Source organism: Camelus dromedarius, chromosome 1 (assembly GCF_036321535.1).
Source record: "Camelus dromedarius isolate mCamDro1 chromosome 1, mCamDro1.pat, whole genome shotgun sequence".
NCBI classification, from domain to species: Eukaryota; Metazoa; Chordata; class Mammalia; order Artiodactyla; family Camelidae; genus Camelus; species Camelus dromedarius.
This window is the reverse complement of record NC_087436.1, coordinates 121,308,488-121,336,252: the sequence shown is the minus strand read 5'-3', so window position 1 is coordinate 121,336,252 and position 27,765 is coordinate 121,308,488. Positions and strand designations below refer to the sequence as shown.

Here is a 27,765-nt window from a genome sequence, read left to right as displayed (position 1 = left end):
GGCCCTGATTCCTGCGCTTTCAGTTAAAAGGTTTCTGTTGTTGTAGCTTATGCAGTTGCTCTGTTGCTATGGAAACGTGACATCAAAATGACGTTTCCCGTTTAAAAGCTTTTAACTAAATTCCTGCCTGTCAGATGTAGGCCCCATTTTGAGCGAGGAGCTGCCTTCCAGGAGCCGGGCTCCTGCAGCGTGCAGGCCCCGGGCGGCCGGCGAGCACGCTCTTTAACCCCGCAGGTGCCTCCGGCATGGCCGCGGCCGAGGTGCCCGGCTACCTCGCGTCCCCGCAGGCGGAGAAGCACCGGCGGGCCCGCAACTGGACAGACGCCGAGATGCGCGGCCTCATGCTCGTCTGGGAGGAGTTCTTCGAGGAGCTGAAGCAGACCAAGCGCAACGCCAAGGTGTATGAGCGGATGGCCAGCAGGCTGCTGGAGATGACGGGCGAGCGCCGGCTGGGTGAGGAGATCAAAATCAAGATCACCAACATGACCTTCCAGTACAGGTGGGCGCAGCGCCCCGCCCAGCGCAGGCTGCGGGGCTGCTCCGCGTCCCCGGAGCTGAGTCAGGAAGGCCGAGGGTCCCCTCTGGCTTCCTATAGTTGAGAAGGGGCCTGCAGAAGTCACTGGGGGGCGGGGAGGTCGGGGGACTGAGGCCCAGCGAGGGCAGGGCTGGGACTGATCCCGCTTCCCTGGGCCAGGGACACCCCCAGGGCACCTTTGGCACTGCCCTACCCCTGGGCCCCACAAGTGACCCTCTTGGCCTGCACACACCCGCCCCGGGGAGACCCAGGGCCAGCACAGGCGCCACAGAGTGGCAGGCACTGCTGTGCAGACAGGGAACCCGAGGCTGGAGGTGTGAAGGAGGTTCAGCTGCCTGGCCTGTGAGTCCGCCTGTCCCCATGTGCTGTCATCTTAGCATCCGCCAAGCCAGCTGTGAGCACCGTGCAGCACTGGCCTCAGGGTCGGGGCGGGGTGTGGAGGGCTCATGGGGAAACCTCGAGTGTCCAGGGGGCTCCCGCTCCTGGGATGGGCCCCATTTGTGGAAGGACACATCTCTGCCCCTGCCCTGTCCCACACTGGCCCCCTGCCCTGGCATCCTTGGTAAAACCAAGTCAGGGCCAAGCACGGGGCTCCAGGCAGTGAGGGCAGTGCTGGCGTCCGGGAAGGAGCAGTGTGGCCCCACATGCCCAGCAGCTCGGAGTGTGGGGCCCAGGTCGATCTGCAGAGGGTCATGGGCAGGGCCAAGGTCACAAGTGTGGAGAGGGTCATGGGCAGGGTAAACATCAAGCCAGAATGAGGGCTGTTGGGGAGAGCGGCACCATGAGCACGGGCCCTGTGGGCGGCCTGGGTGGCTTGCCCGTGTCTGGAGGTGGGGGGAGGCTGTCCCAGGAGGACGTGCAGGGGCCCAGCTGGTCCCAGCTGTGGCTGCCACGGGCAGGGGAACGAGATCCAGCCAGGGCTGCATGCGGACTGGGCCCTGCGGGCTGGCCTTGGGCACCTTGAACCACACTCTAGGGGTGAGAGGACCCTCCCCCGCAAATAGACAAGGAGAGACCCTCACCCCTCCTGCAGGGCCTGTGGCTCCGGGCCCCTCTGGAGCATGGAGACATGCAGAGGCTTGCTCCCCATGGTCCTGAACAACCAAAGCCTGTTTCAGTTGCATCAATTTAACTTTTCTTGGCCCTTGGAGGACCAGGTCCCAAGCCTGGCGCCATCCAAAGGCCACTTCTGACCCACAGCCTCGACCCCAGCCAGGCCCTAGGGCGGAAAGGAGGCAGCTGCTGGGGTCCGAAGGCATCAGAGTTACTCAGGTAGAGGAGGTTAGATGCCAGCCACCCACTCCTGACAGGAGGCCTGAGCTGTCTGCAGGCACGGACGCAGACGCCCCCGCCCCACCGCTCACCAGCGCCCCTCGGTGCCTGGCGAGGAGGGGGCCGCAGAGGTGACGCTGGCTGTTTTACTGGCCTCCTCTCTGACTCTGTAACTCATGGGCTCTGATTGGTGTCTGGCCAGGTTATTCATTATTTACCCTGAAAGCCTTCATCAGGGTCCCAGGGGAAGGATTCTGTTCCACTCTGGGAGGTGGGGATGTGGGCTATGGAGGCCACAGGAGATGCAGGTGTGGCAGAGCGGGGCCTGGCCTCCTCTGGAGCCTCCATGCCCGCCACTGCAGTCCGGCCTGGGGTGCAGGCTGCACACGTGTACAGCACTTCACAGTTTGTGAAACACTTGTACACAGCAGCCCCTTCCAGGTCCCACTCGCTGAGGGGGAGACTGTGGCCTACAGCGGGAGGGGGACTTGCCCAAGGCCGCACAGCCCTTCCCAGGCTTTGGCTGGTTGACTCATTCTTTATCTCCCCACCCCTGACAGCCAGAGCTTCCCACAGCAAAGGCTCTTCTTATTTTTCCATAGTAGCTCTTTACATATTAAGGTTGACAGTTAAGGAAGCCTGGGCGGTGGCCTGGTTCCGTGGAGCGAGCTTCACTGGAATACCATTTAGGGGCTTCCTGCACTAGGGACAGGCCTTTCCTCATTTCTACAAGGAGTGGGCTGGCTGGGGTGGGCAAACAGGAGCTGGGGGTCCCAGAGGGCTGGGGGGAGCCCAGGCGGAGGGTGCAGTCATCTGCCCCTGTGCCTGGTGTGTGCACAGCCTCCTGGTGGGCAGCGGTCCCGTGGCCGTCCCTACATGGTCTGTTCCTGGCTTCCTGCTGAGGACACTGCTCAGTGGCTATTGAGGTGGCCACCTCCCGCCATGGCCAGCCTCTGCTTGCTGCCTGAGCCACAGGCCCCCCTGCCAGGGGTGATTCTTTCAGAGGGTCAGCTCATTATTTCCAGTAAGCGCTGTGACCACGGCCACATCCTAGCAGAAAACCCATGTTAGGAGACAGGAGCCACCTGGCCACGGGTCACTCTGTAGCTCGAAGGTCTTCCCACGTTGGGAGGAATGTGGGTCAGGAATGGGGGGTCTGCAGACTGAGGCTGAGGGCACAGGCAACCCTGGGCCTCAGGAGGCAGAGAGCCCTCACCGCCCCCATTTGCTGGCCTGGCCCGGGCTGCCCTGCTGTCCTGTGGCCCCATCTCCCCACCCCTCACCTCCCAGGGGACAGCCAAGTCCCAGGGGCCTGCAGGGCCTGTCTGCAGGGCTGGGCAGGGTGCCAGGCCCGGGTGGGCAGAGTTGTGCCGTGCAGCCCCTCGGCCTGGGGTCTGAGTAGCGATGGGGGTGTCAGGCAGTGGGAAGGGAGTCCGTCAGGCCCAGCCTTGCTCCTCCTGCCACCTTCAGCCAAGAGCGATACCTGGACGGCTTGCTGTCTGCCAGGCACCGGGCGTTGTCTCCTTAAATCCTCCAACAGCTGTCTGAGGAGCTCGCTTCTTTGATCATCCCCATTTTACTGGTGTGAAAATGGAGGCTCAGAGAGGTTAATGAACCTGCCCACAGTCACACAGCAAAGTGGTGGAGACAGACACAGACTCAGATCTGCTGGACACAAGCCTGTGCCCCTGACTCCTGAGCTTCTTGCTCCTGAGGCGTCCTCTTTAGAAAAGCACATTTATCGCATTGCGTTATTCATCGCATTTTACGCCCATGTCTGTGTTGTGGATTTTACTGTTGTTGGCTAATTTATTTAAACGCAGTATTTGTTCACTGCAGAGTTTAGGAAACAGGAAAGCAAAGAGAGGGTGGTAGGAATCAGCCCAAGGTCCGTCACTTACAGATCGCCTTGTCCACACGGGGTGCGCTCTCCCTTCTCCGCATCCAAGGCGCTGTAGGTCCTGAGACTGAATTCTTCCTAAGTCCACTGTCACCTTGGCCTGGAGCCTGGCCGATTTTTCTGAGGAGGCCGAGAGTGGCTCCCACCTGTGCCACGCGGCTCCCGGGTCCGGAGCCCCGAGGGCCCCTCTGCTGAGGGCCGGCGGGGCAGGGCCAGGACCGGCTGTTTCTCACCCTTGGCTCTTGTGTCTCTCGTTTCAGGAAATTAAAATGCATGACAGATAGCGAGTCCGTCCCGCCCGACTGGCCCTATTACCTAGCCATTGATAGGATTCTGGCCAAGGTCCCTGAGTCCTGTGATGGCAAAGTGCCGGACGGCCAGCAGCCGGGGCCGTCCACGTCCCAGACCGAGGCGTCCCTGTCGCCGTCTGCTAAGTCCACCCCTCTGTACTTACCGTATAACCAGTGCTCCTACGAAGGCCGCTTCCAGGACGATGGCTCCGACAGCTCCTCCAGCTTACTGTCCCTTAAGTTCAGGTAGTGTGCGCTTCCTCCCGCCCCCACGCGAGCCAGCGGGGCCAGGCCGGAGGAGGAGGGGCTGGGAGCTGCGAGGGGCGTGGCGACCGCGTCCCTGGAGGCCCAGGTGGTGTGCAGAAGCCTCCGGGGACAGGGAGGCCGAGGGCAGGAAGGCAGGTGGTCCCTGGAGCCCGGCTGCCGAGTCCGCAGACTGGGATCGTCTCCCGGCTGTCACTGCTGGGCCTTGCGAAAGTCCTTGACCTCTCTGGGCCTCAGTCTCCCTCTGTAACATGGGGATAAATCAGGACCTTCTCCATGGAGGACTGGCACTGTGGAGGCCAGAACAGACCTGGGCACCTGGCCCACCCCTTGGCTTCCAGCTCTCAGGGTCCCCTCACCCCAAGCAGACCATGGGTCTGGGGTCCCCTGGGGTCCCTTCCCCCTGCGCTTGGCTGGCCGGCCAGTCCTCAGCACCAGGGAGAGGTGTCAGACTGAGCCCCCAGGGGGTCCTTGGAGCCTGGTTGCGGTGGGCGGGCCCGGCCCATGTGCTGTCCATTGTGTCCCACTGGGCGTGGGCCAACCCCACCTCAAGATGCCATTCGACAGTGTGCGGGAGACACACCCCTGTGGTGTGGGGCCGGGGTGTCGGGAGGTGGCGTTTGGCTGGGCTTTCAAGGGTGAATAGGAGTTGGCCAGTGGGGAAGAGAACGGGAAGGGTGTGGGTTTGAGCTGCCAGACGTGCAGGCGGGGACGGCACCTCTGGGCGTCCCTGCAGTCTGACACCCGCGTGTCAGGGCTGCTGCTCCAGTGCCCCTTCCTGGGGGCATTTCTCAGCAGAGGCCTCTGACAGAAGTGTCTTTGGGAAGCCTAAGGTTTATGGGGATTGAGCTGAGTTCCCAGACTGACGGTTGCCCCTGAGGTTGGCTGGGTCACCGTTCTGCATGGAAGTGCAGGGCTGGGGCCAGGGGACAGGCAGGGCCTGGGGGTCTGGTGGGATTTGGCAGCTCCCTGCCTCCCAGTGGGGGCCAGTTAGACCCGGGGTGCCCCCCACCCCCAGCAGAGTGCAGGCTGTGGGCCTTGGCTCCTCCACTGCCTGCCCACCAGAGGTTTTGGTCCTGGGGGGCAGCCTGTGGCCTGACCCCTGTGGGTGCCTGTCCCCCTGCCTCCACCCCCAGGGCATGCTGGCCTCACCACAGGCTGCTGGGAGATGAGGGGCCCAGGCCCTTCCTTCAGAGGCCTCAGTTTCCCCATCTGCCCCAGGCCGGCTGGGACTGGTGGCCTCTGTCTTCCCAGGGGAGGCACTCTGCCCAGCAGCCCCTCCCACCCAGCCTTGTCCCGCTCTGGGGTGGCCTCTCCCCCGAGCACCCGCCCAGCGCGGGTTTGGGGTGCCCTCGTGGCAGGGCGCCCCCACCCCCCAAGTCTGCCCACTGTGTCACCTGGGGAGGGCCTGGCTCCCCCGCCCTGGGCCCTGTTTGTCCACACACCGGTGCTGTCCTTCCAGGTCGGACGAGCGGCCCGTGAAGAAACGCAAGGGGCAGGGCTGCCACTTCCAGAGGAAGAAGCTGCGGCTGTTGGAAGCCATGCTGGAGGAGCAGCGCCGACTGGGCCGCGCCATGGAGGACACCTGCCGCGAGGTGCGCCGCGTGCTGGACCAGCAGAACATCCTGCAGGTGCAGGGCCTGCAGCTGCAGGAACGCATGATGGGCCTGCTCGAGAAGATCATCGCCAAGGCCGGCGTCTAGGCCGCCGCTGGCGCTGGCGGGGCTCTGCTGGCACACGCCCCCTCGGCCCGCCCGCCTGCCCCCTCACAGCCCTGGCTGCCCTGGGGGAAACTTCCTTCCAAGGGGCTCTCGAGTCCCCGCCTGCAGCATTAAAGCCCCGCCTTGGGCTCAGGGCCAGCACTCCAGGGTTAACTCCGGGTTGTTCCCCGTGGGAACATCCCAGAACCTGCTCTCCAGCACCCTCACTCTTGATGGTACTTGAAACAGCTCTGGATGCTAAACGTGTAATTTCCATCACTCCCTGATAGCAGAGCCCACGGGCGCAGGCCTGGAGGGAGGCAGCAGGTCGGTCAATCTGAGAGCAAGGCAGGTGGAGAGAGCTCCGAGGCAGGTCTTTCCCTTGCCTGAGCCTGCTGCATCTGTCCTTGGACAGCTTCTGTCCCCGGGGCAGACCCCAGGGTCCGCACCGCGTTCCTCCCCCGGAGACGCCAGGTGTCCCAAGTCCTCCTCTGTAACAACACTCATAAAAGCGAAGGCCCCGTTCAATTGTCCAGCCCAGGGATGTGGGGGGATGAGATGGAGGCCTGGCCCTGGGGAGACAAGCCAGTGAGTAGAGAAGGGAGGTCAGAGCAGGTTGTGAAAGTGCCCGGAGGGCGGGGCTGCCCGCAGGATGCAGACCCGGAGGGGTCAGCCGCAGACACGCACAGCTGGGGGGCGTGGCACCCGGAGCAGCGACCGCGTGGGAGGCCTGCGCTCCCCAAGCCCGGGGAGCGCTCCGGCCAGGAAGGTCTCGGCAGCCACACTCAGAACCCCATCTGGGAGGGAGAGGAGCTGGGGTGCGGGGGTGGAGCCTTTCCAGAAGCCCTTACCCCCCCGCCCCCCGCCGGCGTCACATCAGCTGCTGGGCTTCCGGTCCAGGCTGCAGAGGACAGCGGTGCAGGTGCAGCTGGAAGAAGCGGTCCAGCAGAGTCGTGAGTTGTCTTCTGGGTATGACGGGGACCTGAGCCTGGGACACAGCTGCTTGGCAGCTCCAGGGAAGCTGTTTGGAAGAGGTGGGGAGAGGCCACTGCTCATGTGACTTTGGTAGGGCGTCCATGCTGTCAGGGACACATCCCAACAGAAGATTACAGCTGGCCACCAAGAACAGACACCTCGACTCCTGGGTTTGGTGCTTTTCTCTGTATGGGAAGAATCTGGGCTTATTAAAATTCCCCCGAGATACACAACAACCTGTCCACGGGCCTGTTTGTCCAGAGCACAGGACACCCGTTGTCCTCACGGCCTCGGTTTGGAGGCTGAGGGCTTCATCCTGTCCCTGCCTTGATTCCTCTTAGGGTGCACAGTCAGTGACGGCCACGGGCCCACCCTGTATAAGGGGGCGGTGAGCAGAAACACCCTTTTGTTCTTTGTTCTACATGGAATGTCGAATTCGCCCTGGATGAGCGAGTTGCTGGCCCACCACGGGGCTCCGGGGGCGTGGCGGGTGGGCGAAGCTCCCTCTGGCTTTGCCTGGCCGACTCTCGGGTTTTTGGGGAGGATGGGGAGTGGAAGCAGGGTCCCTGTCAGGAGGTTGCCACAGTCATCCTGGTGTGACAGCCACCAGCTCACCTGAACCTCCAGTGGCCCTGAGGTCAGCTGGCAGTAATCGGGAGCCCCTGTGGTCACGGGGGCTGCAGAGGCCAGCCCGAGACCTGCCTGCAGGAGGGAGAGGCTGGGCGCCCCATGCACAGAGAGCAGAGCTGGGCAGCCAGGGGCATTTGCCCAGAGCCCACCTCCTGGGACAAAGCGTCCTGCTTTGGGACCAAAGGCAGCGGTGTGTTTGGTGAGCGAGTCGCAGGCTCTGTGGCGGAGGGGAACCTTGATGTATAAATATTCCCTCAAAATCCACTGCCTACCTGACATCGCTGGGCCGTCACGGCAAAGGGTTGTGCGCAGCCGGCCACCAGTCCCCACACAGACGGGGACCTGAGCTCCAGGCTCGCCCTGCCGAGATTCCAGCTCAGCTGCCCACCTGCCTCTTGGACGAGACACCAGCATGAGAACTCACTGGATTAACTGACACAGGCCCTGCTCGGCTGGGCCTGAGAGGGTCTGCCACTTGCGGCCCCGTTAGGGTGGTCCCACCTGCAGCCCCGAGGATGTGGCAGACGGAGGGTCTGGGTCGTGTTGCAGAATCTTCACCGTAAACAACATTGCGTGCATTCCTAGAATCGGGGTGGTGACGGATTAGTATTTCAGAAACTGTGAGTTACAGTTCCAATATGTCACTTTGCGTTTTTGCAACCTTGCTTGGAGGTGATGGGCTCTGTTTTCCCTTCCCTGCTCTTTTATCTTCTACCGTGCAGTGGGGCCCAGCTGGGGCTCACGCTGCTCATGGACAGTGTGCCTCTAACTTTCTTCTGCAGTTATTGGTCTGTCGCGGAGGAAGAAGCGGCGATCTCCACCAACGCTGAAACAGCTGATAAGATGCAGCAGAACGGCACTTTAAGGCTGAAACCTAAAATCAAGAGCCAGACAAACGGGCCACCTCTCACCATCATTCTTTTATGTGGTTTTGACATTTGTCACTAATGCATTAAGGCAAGTAAAATAAACAGGATAAGAGATGAAATTAATAAAAAAACCCTTAATTTTCAGCTATTTTTGTATGCTCAGAGAACCGAATTATACAGAAGATCAAAAGCTCTTAAACCGCCTTAGACCTGTTAAATATGAGAATGGAGAAGTATTTAGGCAGAAAGGCAAAGGCTCCACATGAAGAAAAACTTCTCAGTTTTATTGAAAATTTTAAAACAATCCTTAGCAGGTGGAGAGACTTGGCTTAACTCTGGGAAGTCCAGAATAAACTAAAACAAAATGTCACTGATAGAATTCCAACTCTGTTCTCAATAAGGCTGCACTTTTTTGTTTGTTTTGAAACAGATGAAATTATTTTAAAATCTGTGTGGAAAAGGAGCGGAGCCAAAGTTCCGAGGCCGATGAGAGTAGGGGGACGTGCGAGGCCCCAAGACGCCGGGGGCCGGGGGCCGGGGGCCACAAGATAAAACAGGCGCTTCCTGCTCGCGAGGCGGGGCAGTCTCGCCACGGCTGGTCGGGGCGTGAGGGGGGAGCCGGGCGTCACCCCGCAAGGCTGAGGGAACCCGCGCTCTTCAGCAGGGCCACCCTAGGGCTGGTTCTCAAACGGGGGCCGTGGGACCCCTACAACCCTCTTAAAAACTGCGGTAGATGCGAAAGAGCTTTTGTTTCGTTGGGTTCTATCAGTATCAGTAGCTCTCACAGTGCCTTCTTAGATGTTAAACCCGAGATTTTAGAAGTATTTATCCACTTCAGCATAACCATAAACCCATGACAGGGTAACATGCATAACGATTGCGTGAAAATGTATATCTTCCAAAAAGAGAAGTTTTAGCAAGAAGGGTGACATTGTGTCCCATTTCCTTCACTCTCTGCGAGAGGTCGGTGGGCTCCTCCCACTGCGGGAGAGGCTTGGTTCCGGAGTGTGAGAATCTGTGGGAATGCAGCCTCACGCGGACGTGTGTGTTTGGAAAAGAAGGAAGGTTCTAATAACACCTGCGGGCCGCCGTGGCCCTTCCTCCTGACGACACCCAGGCTGGACATGCTGCGGTCGCTTGCGGGCTGGTTGCGTGTGGACTCTGAAATCGTATCAATGGACTTTCACTCTGTGTCTCATTGGAATCTGTCAGTCTGTTCTGCCCTTGGACAAGTCTTTATCCCCGCTTGCTTTTGTGACATTACACACTGGGCATTTGGAAAATAACAGATCACCAAGCACTGCGGGTCTTCTAAATGTCAGCACAGTCATTGAACAGTGTCCAGGCGTCACCTTTGTGAATATCACTGTCAGTCTCATCGGAAAAGTCTTTAGTTCAGTAAGTTGGCAAACTCATGGTGGTGGATACAAGCTTTTCAAAATTCCAGCTTCGGAGAAAACGCTTAACTGGAAAAGACACAAGCACCTCAGTGTTCACAGCAGCACTATTTTCAGTAGCCAAGACATGGGAACAACCTCAGTGTCCACTGACAGATGACTGGATAAAGCAGTTGTGGTCTATATACACAATGGAATACGACTCAGCCATAAAAAGAATGAAATAATGCCATTTGCAGCAACATGGATGGACCTGAAGATCTAAGTGAAGTCAGCCAGAAAGAGAAAGACAAATAACATATGGTATCACTGACTTGTAGAATCTAAAAAAAAGATACAAATGAACTTATTTACAAAACAGAGACTCACAGACAGAAAACAAACTTATGGTCACCCAACGGGAACGAGAGGAGGAGGATGAATTAGGAGTCTGGGATTAGCAGATACAAACTACTATGTATAAAACAGATAAACAACAAGTGTCTACTGTATGAGACGGAGAACTGTATTCAGTAGCTTGTAATAAGCTATAATGAAAAAGAATCTGAAAAAGAATACATATATGTGTGTGTGTGTGTAACTGAATCGCTCTGCTGCACACCGGAAACACATAACACTGTAAATCAACTATACTTCAATTAAAAAGCCTCTAACTTTCGCGCAAACGCTTGAATTTTATTGTTGATCATACGCTGTGGGTTTTCCGTGATGGGACAGGCTCACTTTGGGCGTTTTCAAGAAAATGTCTGCCAGGTTCCCAAGTCTGAATAACCAGTTTCTGTCAGTCCTTCTTTCCCACAGAAAGCCGCTCCGTTAGACGGAAGCACACAGCTGGGCCGGCGGCCCCACGCCTGCGCTCGGGGCCGAGGCGGCAGGGCTCCGGCGCACTCGCCGTCCTGCCTCACGGAGTTTTCAAAAGTCGTGGATTCAAGATTTTAGAACACCAACTATTTTTACTGCCCATCGAGGACGCTCAAGTGAAACTAGCACTTTCGCTGCCGCCACCGCCAGCGTCTGGTACCTGCCCTGATCCGTGCCGGAGACTCACCATGGCAAGTGCCAAACACTGAAGCTGCGCGTGCATTCTTCCTCCGTATCGTCACCGAAGAGTTTGGCCACAGGGACCCTCGGAGGAGGGGGCACCGATCACGGTTTGAGAAGCCGCCTTACGGAGACTCGGCGTGTGCGGAGGGCGGTGCACCTCGCTGCGTTTCCCGCATCCCGGGACTGTGACCCCAGGGGCGCAGAAGATGCCCCTTCTCCCTTCACCTCATAGCTGTCCTACTGACCACCTACTGTGTTCTCCACAGGGGACAGTGTCACATAAATCAGATGTTGACAGGGGGCTGGAGCTGGACTGCAGACAAAGTAGGTGAATGGTCATCAGTTAGGACTCTGGTGCTTTACAGAGGGTGATGTAGGGCAGGGGTGGGAGGGTCACCCAGACCTCCAGGCACTGGCTGAGTCCAGAGTCCCCTCCAGGACTCCGGGTGCCTCGGGGGTCTCACTCCGAGGGGGGCTTGTGGCAGAGGGTGCTAGGAGCAGTCCCACTGCATCCACCTTGGGCGGGCTGGGGGGACCCGCACCATCCTGAGGTCACCCACCCAGGTCCTGAATGTCTACAGGACCATGGAACTGGCCCAGTCCCCCGAATGGCCCCAGAACCATCTTACCTTCCCAAAGACAAGCCTTGAAAATGGGAGTGGGGGCCCCGGTACACCCTGGTTGGCTTCTGCAAGACGGGCGGTCTTGGAAGACAGCGTGGCTCCCATCAGCTCTGCCCAGTGAGGGCGCCCTCTGCAGCTGCCATCATCCACGTGAGGCTCTTCCTGGGGCAAATCGGCCGGCCTGCGGACAGGGCAGCCTGTCCGCCCGGCACTGTCCCCTGTTGGCTTTGACTCGCCATCCTCTCCTTCCTGAGAGGCCACCTCAGCTCCCTGCCTGCACCACCTTTGTCTTCAGGGACCTCGTGTCTCACCACCCAGCAGAGCCTGTCTATCCATGGGGGTAACGCAGTCATGCAGTCAGCCCAGGGGACGCGGAGGCAGCAGGTACGCTGGGCAGATGGCGAAACCCACCTGCGTGGAGGGAGCAGAGAGCCGGTGAGAATGCAGGGCCCGACCAGGGGTGGGGCAGGCGGCAGTTCCTGGCGCAGGGACCCCTGGGCCTGGGCTTCAGGCCCTCTTGGAGACCCTGGGAGCCCCCGCTCTTCCCCAGTGACCCCTTTGTGCCCAGCCCAGTGAGCGCGCACGGCATGGTCTGCATTCAAGAACCACCCTTGGGCGTGTCTCTCCCGCCCACTTCCAGGCTGCGGCCTTGGTGCTCGGCCTCCAGGGCGCCTTGGCTTTGCAGCCTGTGTTGTGAGAGTGCAGCCCCGCCGTCCTCCTGTTCCGTGTGAGGTGGATGGGGCGGGTGCACGGCTTCTCTCTCCTCGTGCTGCGGGCACCCCTGGCGGCCCTTGCTTATGCTCACACACGTTTTGAAAATCAGAGGAAGTCAGCAGCTTCAGGGAAAGAAAGCTTCACAGCGGAGGAAACATGGTTGTGTTATGCTCAGTGGCTCACGCGGTGGGGATGGGTCCCCAAGGACGTCTTTCCACACGGATCTCCAGGGTCTCAGCACAGCTGGTGGAAAACGCTGTCCCTTCATGACTGAGCGGTTTGGGCATCTTTCTTGGAAATCAGTTGCCCTCAAATGTGTGTGTCTGCCCCCCGAGTCTGTGTTCTGTCCCTGGATGAGTGGAGTCTGCCCACATCTCAGCAGACTGTCCTGGTCACTGTGAAGTCTTAAAATCTGGAACAATAAATCTTTCAGCTGTGTTATTCTTTTTATAAATTGTTTTGGGTATTTTCAGTTCTTTGTGTTTCCACAATTTTTTAAGTATACTAAAATACGTGTATCTTAAAAACTACCATTTTAACCATTTTCTCTTTTTATCCTTATTTTTTATTGAAGTGTAGTCAATTTACAGTGTAAGTTTCAGGTGTACAGCAGTGTGATTCACTTATACGTATAATTACATAGGTGCATTTTTTCAGATTCTTTTCCGTTACAGCTCATTGCAAGCAATTGGATGTAGTTCCCTGTGCTATATAGTAGGTCCTTGTTGTTTATCTGTTTTACGTATAGTAGTGTGTATCTGTTAATCCCAAACTCCTAACTTATCCCTCCCCTCCCCTCCCCCTTCCCCCCAGTAACCAGTTTGTTTTCTATGTCCATGAGTCTATTTCTGATTTGTAAATAAAATTTGTATCTTTTTTTAGATTCCACATACAAGTGACATCATATGACATTTGTCTTTCTCTGTCTGACTTACTCCACTTAGTATAATAATCTCTAGCTCCGTCCACATTGCTGCGAATGGCACTGTTTCATTCCTTTTTATGTCTGAGTAGTGCTCCGTTGTGTGCAAATGCACCGCACCTTCTTTATCCAGTCGTCTGCTGAGGGACATTAGGTGCTTCCATGTCTTGCCTCTTGTACATTGTGCTGCTGTGAACACTGGGGTGCAGGTGTCTTTTCAAATTACAGTCTTCTCCTGACACATGCCCAGGAGTGGGATTGCTGGATCACAGGGTAACTCTATTTTTAGTTTTTAAAGGAATTTCCACACTGTCCTCCATAGTGGCTGCATCAATTTACGTTCCCACCAGCAGTGCAGGAGGGCTCCCTGTTCTCCACACCCTCTCCAGCAATTATTATTTGTAGACTTTTTAATGATGGTCATTCTGACTGGTGTGAGGTGATACCTCATTGCAGTTTTGATTCACATTTATCTAATAATTAGTGAAATTGAGCATCTTTTCATATGCCTGTTGGCCATCTGGACATTTTAACATTTTCAAGCGTACAGGTCAGTAGCAGTAAGTACGTTCATATTGTTGTGCAGCCATCACCACCCTCCACCCCCGTAACTCAGCTTACAGAGCTGAAACTCTATCCCCATTAAACACTAACTCCTCACTCCCCTACCCCCAGCTGCCGGTGCCCACTAGTCTATTTTCTGTCTCTGACTCCCCTAGGGAGACCTCGCATAAGTGGAGTCACACAGTATTTGTCCTCCTATGACTGGCTTATTTCCCTGAGCATAACACCCTCAAAGTTCACTCATGTTGTAGCCGGTGTCAGCATTTCCTTCCTTTTTAAGGCTGAGTAACACTCCACTGTGTGGATGGACCACGTTTTGTTCATCCATTCATCTGTCAGTGGACACCTGGGTTGCCCCCACTTTTTGGTGATTGTGAACAGCACTGCTGTGGACGTGGGTGTACAAGAATCTGCTCCGGCCTCTGCTTTCAGTCCTGTGTTTATGCCCAGAAGTGGGATTGCTGGATCATATAGTAGCTCCATTTCTAATTTTTTGAGGAAGCCCCACACTGTTTCCCATAGCGGCTGTGCTAATTTACGCTCCCACCAGCAGTGCACAAGGGTCCCCTTTCTGCACATCTTCACCAGCATTTGCTATCTCTTGCCTCTTTGAGAGCAGCTGTTCTAGCAGGTGTGAGGTGGCACCTCGTGGTTTTGATTCACATTTCCCTGATGCTCAGCCACATTGAGCATCTTGTCGCGTGCCTGTCGGCCAGCTGTTTGTCTCCTGTGGAAAACTGTCTATTCAGATCCTCTGCCTATTTTTAAATCAGATGGTCTACCTTTTTCTATTGAGCTGTACCTAGCGAGTATTTTTACATGCTAAATTCCTACCTGCAGCGTTGCAGGAGCCAAAGGATAGGTGTTGTCAAAATGCCTTCCCAAGATGCCACGGTCACGGGGAACCCGGCGTGCAGATCCCGGCCCGCTCCTGCTCAGGCTGCCCTCAGTCCACGCCCACGAGACCCCTCCACGCAGGCCTCGCCCCACAGGCCCTCCTACCTGCTTCTGAAACTTTCCTATCTTTTTACACCTGTTTGTTCTTACTCCCCCACCAGGCTGATTCCTTATTAACTCACCGCTCCGTCCTGCTCCTGGGGCCTCCCCTGCGCAGGCTGCCCGAGGTGTGGGGACAGCCCCCCTCGGCGGGTCCCCCGCCAGCCCTCCTCCCTCTGCTGGGCGAGCTCCCGGAGCCTGAGAACCTTGAAATTTAGATTCCAGCCTCGTGCTTGACCCCTGCCTCCCTCATTTTCCGAAACGCCTTCCTCTTTTCCTGTTTGGAGAACTTTCAAGAACCTTTCCAAGTTCTCCTGGGAACAGTGTGGCTCCCTGGGGTGCCAGCTGGCATCTCCTGCAATTATCCTTAAATTATAGGGACAATTTATATCTCACAGTCGTTAGAAATATCAACTGCAGCTCAAGCCTTTGAAACGAATGGAATCTTAATGGGCAGCTGCTTAGGTTACAGCCTGGAGCAGGAGGCCCCAGTGGCGGGAGGAAGCCTGGGGCCGCCGTGCGGAGCAGTGAGCCTTGCAGGCGATGGGGGAGCCATCGGGGGGAGTGGAGCCCACAGCCTGGACTCTGGGCCCCACGTTCAGTGTATGTCCCCCAGAAAATGCAGCCGGGCCCCAGATCCACCCAGCTCACAGCCTCCGCACTCGGATCTGAGCTCCTTTCCAACTGGGACTCGGGGTGCAGCCCGGCCCTGGCGCCCAGAGCCTGGGCCGCAGAGGGCTTCGTCCGAGGGATCTGGAGTCAGAGGTGTCCCCCACAGGGGGTCGTGGTGCTCAGCCCAGAACTGCAGTCCAGTGTTCGGAATCAGTTGTTTCCTGTGTTTGGTCCGGTTTTCAGTTGTTTGAAATGGAGGAGGGGCGAGTCCGTCCAGACCCTGTGACGCCACTGGGGTGGAGCATGTAAGTCAATGGTGCCTTTTGGTGGCAGACATTTTACTTCTGATTAAGGCAAAATTATTGAATGAATTTTTCTTCTATGGCTAGAGCTCCTGTGTCCTAAGAGACCTTCACCACGGTCGTGAAGGTGCCTCCCCGTGGCCTGTCCTGGCAGCTGTGCTGGCGTTTGGGCCTTTGAGCCAACTCAGATTAACTACTGTGTGTGATGTGAGTTAGACGCCAGGGTTCATCTTCTCCCATGGTTATCCAGTTATAACAGTACTTTTGTTAAAAATCATTCCCTTCCCCCACTGAATTTTTCTCATGCCTTTGTCAAAAATCAATTTACTGAACATGAGTGGATGTCTTTCTATACTCCATTCAGTCCCCTTGGTCAAATGTCTACATTATCTTGATTGTTGTAGCTTTATAGAAAGTCTTGAGGTCAGATGATATCAACCTCCAAACTTTGTTCTTCGTTTCTAAAATTATTTTGGTTACTACAGATCTTCCGTGTTTCCACGTACATTTTAAGTCAGCTTGTCAACTTGTCCCTCTAAAAAAGCCTGCTGACATTTTGATTGGGATGGCATCAATCTACAGATCAACTTGGTGAGAACTGACATGTTACCAGTCAGTACTGTCTTGCCGTTTTCGAACAGGGTATCTCTCTCCCTTTGGAGAAATCTGATGCATACTTTATTAATCTATTCCTCAGTGTACAAATTCTCCAATTGTTTGTTGGGAGTGTATAGAACTATGTTTATGTCTGTAGCCTACAACCCTGCCAAACTCAAAAATTGGTCTAATGGCTTTTTAAATAAATTCCTTAGGACTTTCTGTGTTCACAATCATGTTTCTTGTGAATGAAGGCAGTTTACTTCTTACTCTCTAAACTGTATGCCTTTTATTCCTGTTTCTTGCTTTATTTTTTTGACTGGGGCCTCCTGTACAATGTTGAAAAGAAGTTGTGAGAGCAGCAGCCTGGCTTCATTCTTAGGGGAAAGATACCCAGGCTTTCGCCAGTGAGTATGAGGTTAGCTGTAGGTTGTTCGTAGATGCTCTTTACCAAATTGAGGAAGTTTCCTTCTATTTTTAGTTTAGATTTTAATCACAAATGAGTATGAATTTTGACAAATGCTTTCTCTGCACTTACTGAGATAATCGCAAGATTGTTTGCCTTTATTTCGTTAACGTGGTGAATTACAAGGTTCGCTTTTCGAGTGTTAAGCCAACCTTGCATTCCTGGGATAAACCGTACTGTTCATGGTGTGTTATTCAAGTCAGTGATGTTTTGCTAAGGATTTTTGTATCTGTGCTCATGAGGCGTAGATCTGCAATTTCTTTTTCTCATGATGTCCTCATCAAGTTTTGGTATCGGAGACATGCAGGCCTCATAAAATGAGTTCAGAAGTAGTCCATCCTTCTCTATTTTCTGAAAAATTTGTGTAAAAATGGTATTATTTCTTCCTTAATTATTTGGTTCAGTCCAACACCATATGGTCCTGGGATTTTATTTGTGGGTAACTCTCTTTATGGAAAATGCTGTTTTTCCCCTAAAATTTTATTATGAAAATTTCAACCACTCAGAAAAAATGGACAGAATTATGTAATGAGCAGTCATATCCGTTTCCTAAATTAACATTTTGTTATACTTTCCTCATCAGATAACTATCACATCATCTTATTTTGTGATGCATTACTAAGTAAGTCACAGACACCAGCACATTTTCCCTTAAAGATTCTTAATCATTAATTCAACTTATTTAACTGACATTCAGGCTATTCAGACTTTCTACTTCCTCTTGTGTAATTTTTGTTTTGTTTTTAAAGGAATTTTTCCATTTTTATATAAAAGTCTGTGGTCATCAAGTTGTTCATACTCTTCTAGCCTTTATTTATTTATTTCTTTAACATTTTTTATTGATTGATAATAATTTTACAATGTTGTGTCAATTCTATCCTTTAAATATCTGTCGGCTTGGTAATGATATTCCTGATATTCGCAGTTTGTTTTTCCTTCTCTCATTACTCTTACTAAGGTTTGATAAATTGTATTAATCTTTTTGAAAAACCAACTTTTGGCTCTCTAATTTATGTGTTTGTTTTTCTTCTGTGCTTTGGCTCTTCTCTCTTTCACTACTTTCCACTCTTATTTTTATTATTTCTTTCCTTCATTTATTTTAGGTTTAATTTACTCTTTTATTTTCTTGCTTCTTAATGTGAAAGCTTAGATCATTAATTTCAAGCCACTGTTTTCTGTTACAAACGTTTTCAATTATAAGTTTACCCCTATAAGAACTTTAGCTATGTACTACAATTCTTAATAATTTGAGTTTCTTATAATTCAGTTAAAAGTATTTTTCTAATTTCTTTAATGATTTCTACTTTGACCTATGGATTATTTAGAATTGTATTACCTACTTGTCAAAAATCAAGTGATTTTCTAGATCTCATTATTGATTTCTGTTGTTGTCAGAGAACTTAACACTTCATGACTTCAATCTTTTAAAATTAATAAGATTAATTTCATGGCCCTGCATATGTTCTCTCCTGGTAAATGTTCTGTGTACACTTGAAACCAGTCTGTATTCTGTAGCTGGTGGGCATCATCTCCTACACACATTAACTAGGTTAGGTTGTTTGATGGTGGTGTTCAAATCTTTCATATGCTTATTGATTATTTTGTCTGTTTTTCTCATCAATTTATTACATAAAAATATTAAAATATTGAGTTGTAAGTATGTTTTGTCTATTATTACTGTCTCCTTTTAATTTTCACAATTTTGCTTCAGATATTTGAAGATACAGCCACTCCAAATTTCTTATGGCTATTTTTCACAGTATTTCTTTTTCTATCCTTTCACTTTCAATCTAAATGTGTTTTAATATTTAAATAATGTTTCTGTTAAACTAGAATGTAGCAGTTTTTTAAAAACCCAATCTGAAATGTTCTTCCTTTTAATGGGAGCATTTAGCCCATTTATATTTAATGTAATTGGTGATATTATAAGTTTAAGTCCAACTGTAATCTTACTGTTTACTGTTTGTCCTATTTGTTCTTTGCTCTTTTGTTTCTCCCTTTGCTGCTTTCTTTTGGATTAACTGATTTAAATTTTTTTTTTAAATTTTAACCCTTCCATTGAGTTTTTAGCTATACTACTCTGAGGTATTTTTTTAGAGGTTGCTCCAGGGATTCCAGTATGTACCCTTAATTTACCTCAGTCTGCTTTGAAATCGTATTACACTGCTTCACGTGTAATGTAAGAACCTTTCAACATATGATTCCATTTCCTTCCCATCTTTTGTGCTATTGTTGCATATTTTTACATGTACTTTTGTTATAAACCTCATAAAATATTGTTATTATATTCGCTTTAAATGTACAATTATCCTCTAAAGAAATGAAGAAAAGGGAAAAGGTTTTTCACATTCACCATTTCTACTGCTCTTCATTCCTTCGTGTGGACCCCAGATTTCCATCTGGCATCGCTTCCCTTCAGCCAAAGAACTTCTTTAACGTTGTTGTTGTTGTTGTTGTTTTGTATATATATATATATTTTTTTTAATTGAAGTATAGTTTACTCTGGTGTACAGCACATTGCTTCAGTCATACATAAACACACATACGTTTGCTTTCATATTCTTTTTCACTGTAAGTCTCTACAAGATATTGAATATAGTTCCCTGTGCTGTACAGTATGAACTTGTTATCTATTTTGTGTATCTTTTAGCATTTGTTGCAGCATGCAGATACTAGTAATGGATTCACTTTTGTTTACCTGAAAATGCCTTTATTTTGCCCTTATTTCTCAAAGCTATTTTTACTGGATGTAGACTTCTCAGCTGACAATTTTTCTTCCCATTCTTTTAAAAATGTTGCTCTTGTGTCTTGGGGCTTCCGTTGTTTCTGTTAAGAACTCAATCATTTTTATTATTGTAGTAATATAAGTCATCTTTTTTTCCCTCTGAATGCTTCTAAGATTTTAGGTTTTGTTTCCAACAATTTGCATCTATGTTTGTTTTCTTTGTGTTTATCCTGTTTGGGGTTTGTTGAGCTTAGGGATCTATGGATTGATTTTCAAAAAACCAAACGAGAAAAATGTGCCCATTTCTTTTCATGTATTTCTCCTATTTTCTCTTTCTAGGACTCCAATTACAAGTATGTCACATCACTCAATTTTATCTCATAGGCCACAGGCACGCTTGTCCTTTTGCTCAGTGTTTTTTCCCCTCTCTGTGATTTGATTTGGAGTATTCATATTGATCTGTCTTCAAGTGCACTGAAATTTCCTTTTTCAGTGTCTAGAAGCCTGGCCAATAATTTTTATTTCAGATATTGTGATAACGTAGTTTTCGGTTATTGAATTTCTTCTGAGATTCTAGCGTTTCCATTTGTCTTCTGATATCCCCCATCTCTGTATCTGTTATTTCTATCTTTATCCTTAGATTGTAGTGCATAGCTATATATTGTTTCATATTATGTGTCGGTTAATTTCAGTTCTTGGCTCACCCTGGTCTGCATCTTCTGATTGTGTTTGCTTCTAATGACAGGTCGAAGTTTCCTGCTTCTTCACGCTTCTTGTAATTTTTTATTTCATTCCAGACATTGTGTGCAAATGAACAGTAGCAACTGATATGTAATATTTTGCTTTGATTTTGTTCTGCACAGAATGCAAGCCATGTCCTCAGTTTGAGTGAAAGGCTTATCATTCAGATTCCTCCAAAAGTCAAGTTTAATTATATTCAGTTTGCTTACTTTTAGCCTAAATCTCCACCTCCCACTGCCCTGCAGCCTTTTTGATCTCGTCAGTGTTCGAGCCAAGAGGCCGAGTTCAGTGTCAGGCATACTTGGTTCACCTCAGCTTTCGCTCTGGCAGAGCGCTGGCATCACAGCCCCGTGGGCGCTGGGAGAGCGGACTTCTGTCCACTGCCCGAGCCTCTCCTCTCACTTTCTTTACAAAACCTGGGTCTGGGTGGGAGAGGGCAGGCCTTAGTGACTTGCCATCTAAGACGGTCGTTTCTCCCCATCCCTGCCCCTCCACCTGCTTGTCTGCGGCCCACTCTCCCGTTCCAGGCGTGGACGTCGCTGCCATACTCTGATGAATTAACTGCTCGTCTTTCTCAGGAATTCTGTTCATAAACGATTCCTTGCACCCACTGGTCTACTAACCCCATAGAAAAGTGAAACTTTTCCCTCTGGATTTTTCTTACTGTTACGACGGGAGTGGAAGCCCACGTGGAGAGGAAGCCCCTTTTCTTTCCTTTGTGAAGCTCCCCGTTGAAAGAACTTAGGTTAAGGTCCACGATAGATGAGCAGATCCGCCACCTCCTCCGTCGCAGGCGAAGTGAATGCCGTAGATTCCCACGGGATACATGCTGACGTCCGCTTGCCTTGCTTGTGTCCAGAGGTCCTCGGAAATCAGCAGAGCCTTCGCTGCGGTTTCCTGCGTCGGCTGGGGGGCATTTTGCGATGCTGAGGGTCCACATCCCTCATCTATTTACGGGCAGTGGGGCTGGAGCTGGCAGTGACGTGCGCCACCTCTATGTCAGACCCACAACACGGTAGACACTGGACGCTAAAGCTGTGAATTGTTTATTTAATAACATTCGATTAAATTTTCAGCAATGAAATAGAATGATTTTACTCTTATTTAAATACTTTAAAAGATTGTCAGGGGGAGACTGCTTATGGTGCTGTCGCGATGCATAAAGGGAAACATAAACAAGCCAAAATTTTGGCCAGAAACCCAGAAAGCTCCTCCGTGCCAGCGCTGGCACGGAGCCTGAGTTCATTACTGGGAGACGTGGCTTTGAGGACGCCAGCGGTGATGACGTGCTTGGGAACAGGACAATGGTTGCACTCGGTGGCTTCTGCATCTGCCCAAAGACAGGCCCTCTTGATGAAGCATGTGTCATATTTGGCCTTACACTCACCCTCAGCAGCACAAAAAGAATGTCATTAAATGCTGTTAAAGCAATTAGATTTAATTTATACAAGATTCAATCTGCATTACAGGAGTTAAGTGAAATAACAGAACATCTCAGATAAAGATGAATGTGGTCTTCAGAGGAAAATGAAACAGGTTTCAGATTTGCTTTATTCTAGTCTTTGGTATGTTGATTGCTAGTGATAACCTTAGAAAAAGCTTACCAAAAAAAGAAAAAGAAAAAGAATTATACAAGGTTGACTATTTCATGTTTAAAAAATGAAAAACTTTTCTTTTATTGGGGAGAAAATAGCTTTTCTCCATCAAAAAAAAAAAAAAAAACAAAACTGCATGTAAAACAAGCAACAAAAATAGCGTTCTAGTAAAATGCAAGGACACCAGAAGGAAATGGAAATGCCTGCGTGATGGAGAAGGAGATGATCTGTGTAAAAACAACCTGAAGTCGTTCCTTAGATGTTGTCCTCTGTCCTTTTAGATTAAGCCATAATCTCAGTTGAAGAGAGATTTGAATAAATTGAGTAATATTTTGGTATTTTAAAAATAATATCTCAACACTGAAAATCTGAAATGAGAACTTTAGAAATCCTGCATGAAGCTAAATACAGTTTTAAGAGAAGGTGAAAATCTTGCCATGTGATAGTGGTTTCTATGATGAAATTAAACTAGATTGTAATGTTTTCTGTGATAATGAGAATGTATTGCACGCAACCCCACAGCATTTGAACATGATGCATAAAACCTGTGGTTCTTTTTCAACTGTAAATGTTTGCTTTTGCCTCAGCAGAGAAAAGCTTCTTCAAATTGAAAATACAACACAAATTGAAATCTAGATTATAACAATGTAATTACAGATTTTGCTAAAATGAACACAGGAAAAGTTTTTTGTAATAACTATCATTTGCTATATTTATAAATTTATGAATAGAGCATTGTTTTCTGTTATTACCCATCCAGTCACAGTGGACCCATAAAAACCTAGACATAAGTAACAATACATAGTTGTGATATTTTGCTATTGTGTGGTCGTATAAAAGCCATAGCTTATGAAGACATACGAATGGCCAATATGCACCTGACAGGGTGCTCAACATCATTAACCATCAGAGAAATGCAAACCAAACCCATAAAGAGATACCATCTCATACCCATCAGAATGGCCACCAAAAAAAAAAAAACAAAAAACAAAAAAACCAAAAAACCCAGAAAATAACAAGTGTTAGCAAGGATGAGGAGAAGCTGGAATCCTCATGCACTGTCTGTGGGATGTAAAATGCCTTTGCACAAAACAGCATGGTGGTTCTTCAAAAAATTAAAAACAGAATTACCATATGAATCAAAATTTCCACTTCTTGGTATAAACCCCAAAGAACTGAAAGCAGAAACTGGAACAGATACTTGTACACCCACGTCCACAGCCACATCCTTCACAACAGCCAATGTCCGCTGACAGATAAATGGATAAACAAAATGTGGTCCATCCACACAATAGGATCATTCAGCCCTGAAGAGGAAGGAAACCGTGACACCTGCTGAACATGGATGAACCTGGAGACGTGATGCTCAGTGAAATAAGCCAGACACAGGAAGAGAAATCCTGTGTGATTCCACTAATATGAGGTCCCCAGAGGAGTCAAATCCTTAGAGACAGAAAGTAGAGTGGTGGGCACCGGGGGAGGGGGATGGGGAATTAGTGTTTAACGGGGGAAGAGTTTGGGAAGATGAGAAAGTTCTTGTGCGTGGGTGGTGGTGACGGCTGCACAACAGTGTGAATGCACTTAATGCCACTGAGCTGTGCACTTAAAAATAGTTAATGAGATTTGCAAATTTTAGCCACTATATATAAAAATAGATAAAAAACCAAATTTCTTCTGTATAGCACAGGGGATTGTATTCAATATCTTGTAATAACCTTTAATGAAAAAAAATATGAAAATGAATATATGTGTGTATATGCGTGACTGGGACGTTGTGCTGTGCACCAGAGACTGGCACATTGCAACTAACTGTACTTCAATAATACAAAAAAATAGTTAAGATGGTAAATTTTATGTTTGTCTATCTTAGCACAATTTTTAAATATTGGGGAAAATACCCATTAGCTTTAGCTCCATTTTTCCATTTTGTTTTGTGGGAATTTTGTCAAGATGGAAGGACGAAAGGATGTTACCAAACATTGCACTGGCTTCACTTACATGTACTGGTATTTGGGCAAACGGGACGTGTGGTTCCCATGACTCTGGGGCGGTGAGTATCGGGGTGCCGTGGACGTGCTGGCGGCGGCAGGGACCCTGCCCCTGGATGCTGGGGTCCTAGTCTGTCGGGGCGGCTTCTACAATGTCCCCCCGGGGCTGGGGGCTTAGAAGACAATCAGAACTCCTCAGAGCTCTGGAGGTGGGGAGCCAAGACCGAGGCGCTGGCAGGTCCGGCCTCTGGTGAGGACCCGCTTCCCGGTGCATGGACAGCGTTGTCCCACCGCGTCCTCTAGTGACCCAGAGGGCAGGGAGCTCCCTGGGGTCCTGTTCATAAGGGCACCCAAGGCACTCGCGAGGGCTCTGCCATCTCCAGGACACAGACATCCAGGCCACAGCACCGAGCCCTGGGATTCCGCTGACGGGGAGGCTGACCCGCCCTGGAGCCGGAGCTGGCTGACACCTGAGCTTGGGGGCGCGGGTCCGGGCCCGGCCAGCCTTGCCGACACTCCTCCTCGGGAACAGCGGGAACAGACGCACGCCCGGTGGCCGTGCTTGCCGCTCCTCTGGGTGCTGGCAAGCTGGGTCTGCGGTGTGAACGGACCAGAGCTTAGAGCAACTTGAGGAGGCAGGCAGGGCAGCCCACTGGGAGGCTGGAGGCCAGGCTGGGCACCGTCGCCTGAGCCCCGGGCTCCAGGCTGTGAATGGGCAGGAGCAAGACGTGGGGGGCAGAGGATGGAAAGGCTGGCAGGGACAGCACCCAGCACCACCAGGTACCCAGGGGCACCCACCAGCCATGGCCTTGGTGCTGATCCTGCCCAAGGGAATTTGGCACAGACAGGGCCCCTCCAGACGCAGGCTCGCTGGGCCAGCTGCTTCAGCTTGTGCACACAGGGGAGACTGATGCAGAACAAGGAACGGGCCATTTAAAAAAGGGGTGCTGATTCCTCCAAAGTCCTCGTCTGAAACGCGAGTCCCTGTGTCCTCCCGGGGGCAGAGCGCGGGATGAGACTTCATCGCGGCATCGCCAAGATCTCAAAGTGCCATGTTTAGAAATGACCCCCTTGTCATTTCCATGTTTTGCGGCGATGTTTCTGATTTCTTATTTATTCTCTGTGAAGGAAAACACAACCTCCTAACATGCATTTCCCCACAGTAAGTGCGTTTCCGGCAGGATGAGTTCTGTTTCAGCTGTGTCTAGGTGCTTCAGGAGAAAAAGCACTTCGAAGTCGGGTCCCCACGGGAGGGGTCGTTCACACCCCGCAGGGCCCCCCTTTCCTGCTTCGTGAACTTGCCCGCGTGAGCCTGCCTGTCCCGGGCCACCAGCGGCCCCTGTGGTCTTTCCTGGGGCCTCAGGGGAAAGCGGAGCACTTCTGGTGCAGAAACGTTGCTCTGGTTGGCGAGCGCATGTTCTGCTCTGAAGCAGTATGGTCTGTTTCGCTAATGCATACTCTATTTGGTAACAATGTCCCTAATGAGTACAAGTTCTATTTAGTAACAATATGCTGTATTTAATTAATTTCATGTGTTTCAGTTAAATACAACATATGCTTCATTTGATTTATTCTGTCCACCAATCCTAGGGGATTCTAAAACACAGGGTACAGCTGGTGGATTGTGCAGACGTTCAGAGTCAGGTGGTCTGCCCAGCCCGGAAGGCCAGGGAGGGGCGGCTTGGAGCCGAGGATTTCGGGGTGGGGGTGAGCAAGGCCCAAGCTGGGGGCACTTGGCCCCATGTCCAACTCCCTGTGTCCCCAGCTGCCCTAGCTAGCCCCTGGGTTCCATGCCAGCCTTGCCCCCTGGTTCTTAGTCCCCGTCTCCTCTCCTGCCCCCACTGCTGCCTCGAGCCTCTCGAACCCAACGCGTCCCTCCTTGAGGCTGGGTCACTGTCCCCACTCCCCAGGGTCACCGCTGCCCCTCTTGTTGTCCCCACAACACACACAGCCAAGAGCTCTTCTGGGAACACACATCTGCCCAGGGGCCTGGACATGGTTCCCAAACACTTCCTGAAGCAACCCTCTTGGCCTGCCAGCCCCCTGGGCCATCTCACCTGCTGGGCTGGTCGGCCAGGAACCCCTGGAGCCTCCTGCTCTCCCGCCCTAAACACTTGTCCCCAAGTCTGGCACGTGCCTGGTATGGATGGACACTCAGACATCTATCCTCTGATGGTCCTTCCTGTACAGGAGTGCCGGGTGGAGGTGGGTGGTCCGGGGGGTGTGAGACAGACCTGGACTTGGCCCCTACAGAGTGCTGGACCGGTGACAGGGTGTGTGTGACTTCTGGGCGGAGCCCTGATAGTGAGGAGGCAGCTGATGGTCGTGAGGGCGGCTTCCTAGCCATCCGGCCAAGGACAGGCACGTGGGGTGGGTACCTACTAGGGAGAAGGGAGAGGACCTCGGGTCATGCTGGTGGCTTGACCACCGGCTTTCTGAACTGGCCTTGTTTCCAGCTGCACAGGGAATGCCTGGCTGTAAGGCCTAAGCGCCAATCCCCTCAACTTCTTGGAAGGCAGAAAGGGGCCTTGTAGAGGGGATCCTGGAACATTGGCCTTGGGACTCAGACAGCAGGGCCCCTGGGGATTCTGAGCAGGGATGGCAGGGCTGAGGCAGGCTCGGGAGAGGGCCCTGGCAGTGTGTGTCCACTGGCCTTCTGCTGATGTCCCAGGGCTTAGGAAGGGGCTGTGTGGAGCTGCGCCAGGCTCTGGGAGTCAGATCCCAGCTCTTGCACTTGGCAGTGGTCTGTGTGGGACCCTTCTGCGATGCCGGACAGTGGAGTCAGGCGAGCCTGGGGTCTCTCAGACCAGGAGGAGACCCCCCATCACAGGTCACAGCTTGTAGTTGCAGATAAGTTACTTTGTGCAGAAAAAACTTTTTAAAAAAATTACAAGGGGTTAGGTAAATTGGAGAATTTCTGGACAGAGCAGGGAGCCAAACCCAAGATGTGACCTGTACAGGGACAGTGACACAGGAGAAATGTGGACCACATGTGCTCCCTTGCTGAACCAATCCTTCTGGGATAGGGCTGGCTCCCGACAGATGGTTTCGCCAGGGTGGGGCCAGGTCAGGGACTCCCCCCATAGGATCCCTGACTCCACAAGGCAGGGTATCACCAGGAGGGTCCTGTGAGTGGCCGAGTAGTCTTTCTGTCCAATTCTGTATTTGGGGGCCAGGGAAATACCCATGGGGATCTGCGGGCCCACTGTTGCCTCATGAGATGGACTTGGTCAATTTCCATATGAGCCCCAACTATAACCAGAGGACAGAGCGGGGCTTGGGTTATCCCAGAACCAGTATCATCTCAAACTCTAAAAGGAACAATTCTCAAAAAGCCTGGGTGTCCTCCTTTCTGGGACCAAGTTACCTGGCAAATTGGCTGGGCCCTAGGGGAAGGCTGGGAGACAGGCCAGCTAGAGAGAGTGGCATGGCAGGGTCCTTCTGCAAAAGGGCTCTGGGTCCTTGAACTGAGATCTGGGGACGGTAGAGGGGTGGTGGCTTTCTGTTGGGGCAGCTGGCAGCAGCCTTCTGCTCACCAGCCCTCCTTTTCTGTAATTATGGAAAATGACCAGCACCAGTGAACTGCCCGCAACAGCATTGCCTCAGACCTCTGAGGGTCGGGCCCCGCCGGGCTGCCCACCCCAGCAGCTCCACCACCTTTCCCTGCCAAGGAAGCCCATCCACTGGCTTCTGGAATTCCTCCTGTGCTGTGATAGGAGGAACCAGCTATGGCAGCCTGTCCGCTGTTGGCCCAGCCCGCGAGGGACGCCACCAAGGCCCCGGATGTGCTGGGGCACTCTGCAGGGGACATTTCTTAGGCTGAGTGACCATGCACCTTATTGCCCCGAATGGGACTCCCTCTGGAGAGAAAGGGGAGCTGTTACTAGTACAGAGGAAGTGTGAGGACAGCAGGTGGCTTCCGGGCAGAGTCACTGACCTCTGTCAACCTTGAAATTAAAACAGTCGGTTAGTTATTTTATAAGTGACAAGGGTTCCTTCAGGAATAGCAGATGAATTGCAATTTGGGACATGCAAGCTACGACA

The 27,765-nt window shown here is 51.6% G+C and overlaps 1 protein-coding gene across 1 annotated transcript; it reads left to right on the top strand.

Moving 5' to 3' along the window:
* Positions 1-76: 76 nt before the first annotated feature.
* Positions 77-7,393, top strand: MSANTD1 (Myb/SANT DNA binding domain containing 1). The gene is made up of 3 exons (XM_010997592.3): positions 77-499; positions 3,968-4,243; positions 5,724-7,393. Exons 1-3 carry the CDS (start codon positions 246-248, stop codon positions 5,962-5,964), a joined length of 771 nt encoding a protein of 256 aa, XP_010995894.1. The 5' UTR covers positions 77-245; the 3' UTR covers positions 5,965-7,393.
* Positions 7,394-27,765: the final 20,372 nt, after the last annotated feature.